Genomic DNA, 8353 nt, shown 5'->3' with positions numbered 1-8353 from the left:
ATTAAGCTTTCAAACTGAATTTATTTCTTGACTCTTACTCTGCGAACTACATATTGCTTGTTGCTTCGACTGTAAGTCTACGGCCGGCGATAGCCTTGCCCCGACTGCCGAGTGTCGCCCTGAGAACTTTACGGCGGCGATCAGACTGGCACTCTCTGTTCCTGGGGTTCAGCACTGCCCTGCTGTCTAGCAGAGGCTTAATCGTTGACGAGTACAGTGGGAGCGTCGAGCAAGTTTTGGCCTCTTTTCCCGGAGAAGGTATGATCTCCCTTCTTTCACTTTTCCTCTTGCGCTTGCCATTGTTTTTTATTTTTTTTCCTAATGAGGTTTTAATTTTATACTAATCTGATCCGGCATGCTGTATGTCTCGATTGATTGGTTTCTTGCCCTACTGATCTGTATTTCCTCTCCCAATGTCTGGTCGATTTGTTTTGTTATTCAGTTTGGATGTACATGAGTGTTCCTGTGTTTGTGCGGGTCTGTCCTCTTCTTTCTTATCTATATATAATTTACTTACTTATTTATTTTTGAAGAGATTCGAGCATGCGACCTCCACACTTTACCCTTTGGAGGGCAAATGCAGCAACGCTCAGTCTAGTACAGTATTAGTCGATTACTTTCTTCCATTCATTTTTGTGAATAGAACGTCCGGCTCGCTGTGTTAAGGACCAATTTGATTATGACGGTCATGATTCTCTGAAATGGTTTTAGGAAGGGAAATGAAGAATTCTCTTGTATACTTTGTAGAAGAAAATTTTATGGCTGTCATTTTGATCATCGGTCTATGCTCTACCAGATAGTAGGGTCATAGCATAACACCATAAAAAATATTACTTTTAAATGTTATAATGCTTTTTTCCTCAAACTATCTGTCATCATTTGTTCTTCCATGTGATGCCACCACCACCAATGTTACTACCCGATCTCTTTTTCATGTTTTCTTACCTTCTTCTTGCAAGGAAATCTGTGTTTTTTTTTGCCCACCTAAATTCTAATGCTCCATTTTGATTCTTGATTATCTACGGATGTCTCTGAAAGAACATCGATGATGATTTCCTTGTAGCGGAAGATTTATTACCTAAGATAGTATACTTATTTATCATATATGCATAAAAGTTAATTGTTGAAGTTAAAAAGAAACGCTATATATTCTTTATTCACATCAGCTGAATACTTATAACTATCATAATTAATATCCAGTTTCCTGTGAATATCATAATGCATGCCTATAATTTATCAAATGTATTGTGTTTTATATCTCAATTTTCTTTTTTAAGGTATTTATTATTAAAAAATATATTAAAATATGGGCATCACTTAGCTCTCATTATGAGGTTCATTTTTAAAATTTTATGTCACTAGACATATTGGAAAAAAATAAAGTCAATATCACTTTGATTATTCATTATAGGAACAATTTCAACATATAATTCATCTTAAGTTACTGCCCATGTGATTTATCAACTACAATATACTTGATTGGTATAATTTCACATCGAAGCATAAGTTTAGGCTCCGTTTGAGATGGCTTTCTTACTGTTTCTTGAAGTAGCTTTTTAGTACAAACTTTTAGAAAGTTGCTTTAAGAAGCCGTGAGAATGCTGTCTCAAACGAAGCCTTAATGTCCACTCAAATCTTAGGCCCAAATATATTATCATGCTTAATTTTGCTTTCAATAATTCTGACTCTAGATCACGTTTAAATTTGGGTTCATGAACATGGTATAATGTATGTAGATTCAAATTTAAAATCATTAGATGTTGATTCATTGTACTTGCAAATTATATCTTGTGCCCATCAGATCCTCAAAAGATTATTTGTGAACTATAATTTCTACAATTAAATTAGATTCAACCATGCATGATTCTTGTATTGGTGTAGGGTTCAAAGGATACATCATTGACTTTTCTTTAGGAATATGATCACATGTATGATAGCCCTGATAGAATACTTATAGTTTTACTCAATATTAAAGGACCTAGATAAAGCCTTCAATTGTTTTTTTTTAAATGAATTTTATTCTGCCTACGACTTATAGTGAAAGAAATTGTGATTACAAAATAGTTTGTATGTAAATCATACACAGCTACAAGACTTCTACTTCTTGTATGGTATTTAAACATGCTAGAATAATTTTGTTTGCAATCTTAAATTGATTATACTTTTTATGTACTAGAAACTTTGCGACAATTAGAGTGTGTTTAATATTTTTCTTTTGGATAAAAATCCAAAACGCACATAAAAATTGGTAAAAGGGCAATTTTTTTGTGGAAAACCAAAAAATGAAAAAAATCACGGGATCTTGCCCAGTTGCAATAATACATATAATAGTAGATATCAAAAATTTCCTTCCTCATAGTTGAAAAAGATGGGATTATTTATAATTAAAAATCATTGTATGATTCCCGTTGTAGGGATTTCAAAAATTGAATGTCTAAAAATAGGCCGTTAAAATCAAACAACGAAGTTAGATATTAATAGTCAAGTGATAATAGTCGGAAGAGAATTTTGATGATAGTGGTGATGATTATTGATGGTGGTCATGACGGTGATCACTAGAAAATAAAATAGAGTTTTTAGATCTTTTAGCTCTTGAATCTCCCCTCCATAGAGAATGATGAATTATTGTAAGGCTTTTTATAAGGGGTATTTTGATAAATTTGGTCATAATCCAATATATTCTATCGTATGGTTTATATTGATCCCCTTAATCATAGATCATTTATCAAATATTTTAATGTCTTAATGACGTAAGAATTGAATGAACTTGGGCTTGTTAGATACATCTCGCCTGTCCCTCAATTGATTTCGTGAAGCTTTTAAGTATGTTTTTTTATTGAATTTATTTAGACTTTAGATTTAGTCATTTATGGTGTCATTGGGTTTGTCTTGTTGAGATTGTTAGTTCAACTATAAATTTGCTAAAATAAAAGTTTTGATGGTCATGAATTCAACTCAGAAAGTTTCTAGTTCTAATATTTCCTCAAGGTTCATGCCACAAGCAAATTTTTTGGAGTGTTATCAATTCTACTCATCCATATATTCATCAAATGATAGATTTCTTTTTAAGTACATGTTTCATGTCTGTCCATGTTGATTTTATCTCTTGCATGACTTTGTCAAAATAATTGAACATATCTTACTAATTTTGTTTCAACAATTACAGATTCTTGGAATCATATAAATGATAATAATCAAAGTAGTCTTAAATATTATCTTTTTCAATGTGAACGTTTTTTGAGATAATACCTCCCATCAAATGTAAGATTGTATTTTTGAACCTCAAATTAGTTTTGTTCCTATGATCATTCGTTTTCTTAAATTACATAATTTTTTAATTGACCTTGTTAAATATCCTACTTTTAGTTGACAAGACTGTGTAGTCACACGGCATTTGAGGGTATAGGGTTTCCTAATGCAGCTAGAATTCATATGAGACATGTGGATACACAAGGGAACTTATGATTTGTAAATCACAAACCACTAAATATGTCAACAGCGCACTTTATGCAAAATAGTATATATTAGTATTATTAAATGCAACTAATGAATATGATAATAAGAACCTAAAAGATAATGTAATGATCAAATTAATTCAAAGAAATTAAAGGGAGATTGAAGTTATGCAAATTTAGCGAGCAATTGTGAATTGCTAGCCACAATAAGAATTCCCGTTGTATCTAATTTGAACAAAGGAACACAGGCGAACAAAGGAATACATAAGAACTGTTAACATGCAGAACAAATGTCAATGAAGGAATTTACTAAGCAAGAAATTCAAGCCTCATACCAATATGAGATGGATTCTCCCGAATTAGTTAGTGACACTTGAACCGAGCCTACACGAAGGACAAATACACAACGCATAATTAAAGACTGCAAGATTATTTTTTTTTTTTTCAAAAATCTCCAATTACATGCATTGAGATCTCTATTTATAAACTTCTCATCCCTAGATTAGTAGATATTATTCACTCAAAATCAGCCCAATTTAACATCATATGACTGTCAATTTCAATTTTTTTTTTTCATTTGCACCCCGTATCAACTTCATCATGGTGCAGAAGCTGTTGCTATTTAGTTCATCGTACTGTACTGTTTGCTTTCTGTAAAGGTATAGTGGTATCATTGGCCATTGAGTATTTGAAAATTTTTTTATTCTGGAATGAATTTGCCATTTTACTTTAATGAAAAGCCAGCTGAGAGTTCAGTTGAAAAAGTAAGGTCATAAATCGTACTTATTGTAGCTTGTTTTAGTCATATGTGAGGTTTTAAGCATGAAATTGTTAGCAAATGTGCATGATTGTCCTTTATTTTATTATCATTTGCAGGGGTGGATCCTCCTTGAGCTGGGGGGAGGGGGGCAATTGCCCCTCCTATAAAATTAATTTTTTTAAATTATATGATTCTTTAGGTAATTTATCCCCCTTCATTTATTTTTTAGTCTTTATTACAAGGTCTTTTAGGCAATTCCTCTCCCCCCCATAAAAAGTTTTAAAATACTATGATCTTTAGGCAATTGCCCCCAACAAATAGTAAAAAGAATTCATCATTTTATTTATTGATTTGAATTCCAAAAATATCCTTGCAACCAAAATTTGTCGAACCCCGCCAGGGGGCGCTCCCCCCTTGGACCCCCGAATATCAAGTTTTCTTAATATTTAGAGGCCTTGGTTACTTTTGGTAGCTAAAAGATATCTTTAGCGATCATTTTCTTTTTGTCTCTTTTTTTGTCGCTATTGACCCATTTTCTTGTAGTTAAGGGTTGAGCCAAATTCGAGGCGACACCAACAGTTACTTATAAGTTTACCCCCTGAAAATTAAGGTTGATTCAGAATGCAATTCTACTCGCTAACCTTTAGCTAGGTTTCCTAGTTTGCATTGTAACTATAAAATAACGTCTTTTTTTAGGCCTTTGTAAAATTTTGGTTTATGCTACTGATTAAAATATATTGCAGGATGAATTCAAAGAAGGTTGGTGGCAAGTCGTCTTTTGCTACTGCTGGTGGAGTTGGTACCGCCTTTAAGAAATCAAACTTTGAAGCATCTGGCTCTGTTAGTTGCTATCCAAAACATGAACAGCTGAGCAGTGAAATGGGAGATTTGACCATCGATCCTATACAGAACGGTGAATGGGAGGTAATTGGGAAAAAGAAGAATAAAGTTGGTTCTATGGCTGGGAAGCAATGGAGTTCAAATTCTGCTCCTAAAGCATGGGTTCAGCCTGGAACTGGGAGATCTTCTTCTACTGGTGGGGCTAATTCTGGTGATTCTCGACTGGCAGTTGGCAGGTGGAATCCAAAGCAACAATCAGGGACTAGAAATTGTGAAACTGCTAATATGACTCCAAATCCTTCTAACATACCCCCGCCTTTGCAACATGGTTGGAATTGGGGTGCAAGAGGGGGTTCTGCTGTTAATCTTCAAAAGAATGAGAACATCTCCACAAGTTCTGTTGTGGACCCCACAAACAATCAACCTGAGGGTGTTTCAGATGATGATGACTATGATACTCTAGTGGACGGAAGTGATGAGGAGTTTTCCGATGACTATGATTCTGATGCTAGCCAGAGGAGTCATGAGACTCGAAAAAGGAATAAGTGGTTGAAGGGATTCTTTGAAAATCTGGATAAGCTGTCGGTGGATGAGATGGGCGAACAAACCAGACAATGGCACTGCCCAGCATGCCATAATGGTCCTGGTGCTATCGACTGGTATGATGGCCTCCAACCCTTGATGACACATGCAAAGACAAAAAGATCAACAAGACCTAGGCTTCATCGGGAGCTTGCTCTACTTTTGGATGAAGAGCTTCGTAGGAGGGGAACTTCAGTCATTCCAGCTGGTGAAGCATTTGGTAAGTGGAAGGGCCTACGGGAGTCAACAACTGATCGTGAAATTGTGTGGCCTCCCATGGTGATTGTTATGAACACAAAACTTGAGAAAGATGAGAATGATAAGGTAAAGTAATAGAGTGGCTTTGATGTAATTCTATTTTTTAAAAAATGATTTGCCATCTGATATCATTTTTATCATGTAAGTTTCAAGTTAAAATTTATATAACGAACTGCTTTCCTCCAAGTGTTTCTTTCTTTCTGAGGTTTAATAACCGCTACTTCGCAGGCCAATTTTATTCCATAGCGTCCCACCTAAACCCTGGAAGTTTGCTAGATCTTTATTCTTTGTTCTTTAATCCTTTTTTTCCATTCTTCGTGCCATGTCAGAAGGGAAATGGATATTTAACTTCATCCAAGTTAACATTAGCACATTGATTTCTTAATGAATCATACTTTAACTCTTTGATGTTGACAGCTTTTTTTCTTGCCAGATTATTGATGAATTTGTTAGACTGGTCATTAGACCGGCCCGCTTCTATGCGAGGTGGAACTGAGGCCGCCTCCCAATTGTCCCGCTCGAACCGCAGGAGCCAACAGAGCCAATTAGGAAAGATTTAGAAAGATTTTAGGAGGGAAATTTGAAAGTAGGGCTTGTTTAGAGATTTCCTTTTGGATTGTATGCATTAAATAGTTTGTTTTTCCAGAGTTAGGCATCTTGAATTTGGCTGAAATTTGAGATCTCTTAGGGTGTTTGGGCTCTAACTAGTGATTGGAGATTTGAGAGAGTCGGATCTTCCACTTCAATTGAAAATCCACTTGTTTCTTGTCTTTTCTTTCATAAAAAATTCAATAAAAAAGGTGTTTGTGTATTTTATTCATGATTTTCTTGTCATTGGTTTTCTGAAATCAGATTTCAGCCGAGGCTTTTCCTAAATTTCGGCAAGCACTTCCTATCAAAGTGGTACCGGAGCAATTTCTTGGGCTGAAATAGAAGTCTTCCTTGCTAAATTTTTCTACTTTTCGTATCCGATCGTATTGTTTTTGCTTATTGGAGACTAGAATTTGCATTAAATTTGTTGCTCTTTGCTATTGGAGCCTAAATCCAGGTTCCCATGATAGGAAGAAAGGTAGAAGTGTTGGAAGGGAAGATCGGACAATTCAAAATTGAAAATTCAGATTTCTGGACTCAACTTTCAAATGTCAAAAGTTAAATTTCAGCCATCCATGAGAAGATAGGATGAAATTTTTTTTAGTCTGAGGGACATGTTGAAGAAGTTGCTCAAGCGCCAATAAAAAATGACATTCTGAGGCAAGGGAAGCCTCCGACAACTCAGGAAGCGGGGAAAACTTTAATCCAATAAGGCAAAGGGAAGATCAGGAGGTGGAGACTTAAAAGGGAAAGAGAGAATACCTCCCTAGAAGCCTGTTCCCAGGGAGGAGCCGGGCATAGGGTATGGTGAGAAGCGTGAGGCAGTGGAGCATGAACAAAGGGGTGTTAAATTTGAGAGGAGAGGGGCGGAGTTTGAAAGGGAAAAGGGTAATTATGACCGAAGGGGGATTGGAATTGAAAGGAGAGGGATTTATTATGATCCAAGGGGTGTTGAATTTGAAAGGAGAATGTGACAATTTGATTAAAGGTTTGGTATGAGGGTAGAAGGGATGATTGAGACACTTGGGGGGAACTATCCCCTTGGGGAATGAGAAATTATGGACGGAACAGAGGGAAAGGAGGCAATCCGAGGGCAAGGAAATTAAAAATGTCAATATTTGAGGTGGAGGATGTGCACGGGTGAATCTACAAAATAGAAAGATATTTAACCATCAATGGGTTGACGGAGAATGAGAGACTGACAGTAGCGGTCATATGTTTGGAAGGGAAGGCTTTGGCTTGGTACTAGTGGAGGGACATGCGACGACCCATACAGAGTTGGAGGGAGTTCAAGGATTGTTTCGTAGAACGTTTCCGAACTGGCATGGTAGAGACTTTTATGAGCAGTTCTTCACCTTAATACATGATGGTTCAGTGATGGAGTACCGGGAGAGACTCGAGTACCCCATGCTAGTCGATTGGACAGCCTTTTTGAGACAATGCTAGAGGGGAACTTAATGAAGAGACTGACACCAGAGATTTGGGCAGTGGTTAGACTAATGAGATCTCGTGACTTGGGAGAGGCTATGGAGCTAGCTCAATTGGTGGAGGATTAGAGGTACTTGGAGAGAGGGATAGGAGGAAGCAGCTCAGGATGTCCGAACAGGAGCACCACCACCTTTCGACACCTTAGGAGTTGACACCGGGTACTCTTTGGGAGATCCTAAAGGAGAAGACTGAAGGAGGAAAGTCCTAGGAACAACTTTAAGAAGCTCACAGAAACGGAGTTACATGAGAAGAAGATGAGGGGGCTCTGTTTCAGATGCGAGGAGAGGTGTACACCTGGGCACAGATGTAAGGATCAAACTTTTCAGGTACTTATCATTTATAATGACGAGAAAATTGAGGATCGTGTTGTCCTTCCACC

General features: G+C 36.5%; 1 protein-coding gene across 1 annotated transcript; it reads left to right on the top strand.

Moving 5' to 3' along the window:
- Positions 1-5961, top strand: LOC110103999 (protein SUPPRESSOR OF GENE SILENCING 3 homolog; the record flags this gene model as incomplete). The annotated part of the gene is given in 2 exon segments (XM_020832921.2): positions 1-258; positions 4959-5961. A coding segment is annotated over 1 exon segment (1002 nt), but the record flags the coding sequence as incomplete, so codon positions are not given.
- Between the last annotated feature and the right edge of the window lie 2392 nt (positions 5962-8353).

Source organism: Dendrobium catenatum, unplaced genomic scaffold, assembly GCF_001605985.2.
Source record: "Dendrobium catenatum unplaced genomic scaffold, ASM160598v2 original_scaffold_171827, whole genome shotgun sequence".
Lineage (NCBI taxonomy): Eukaryota > Viridiplantae > Streptophyta > Magnoliopsida > Asparagales > Orchidaceae > Dendrobium > Dendrobium catenatum.
This window is presented reverse-complemented; position numbering and strand designations above follow the sequence as displayed.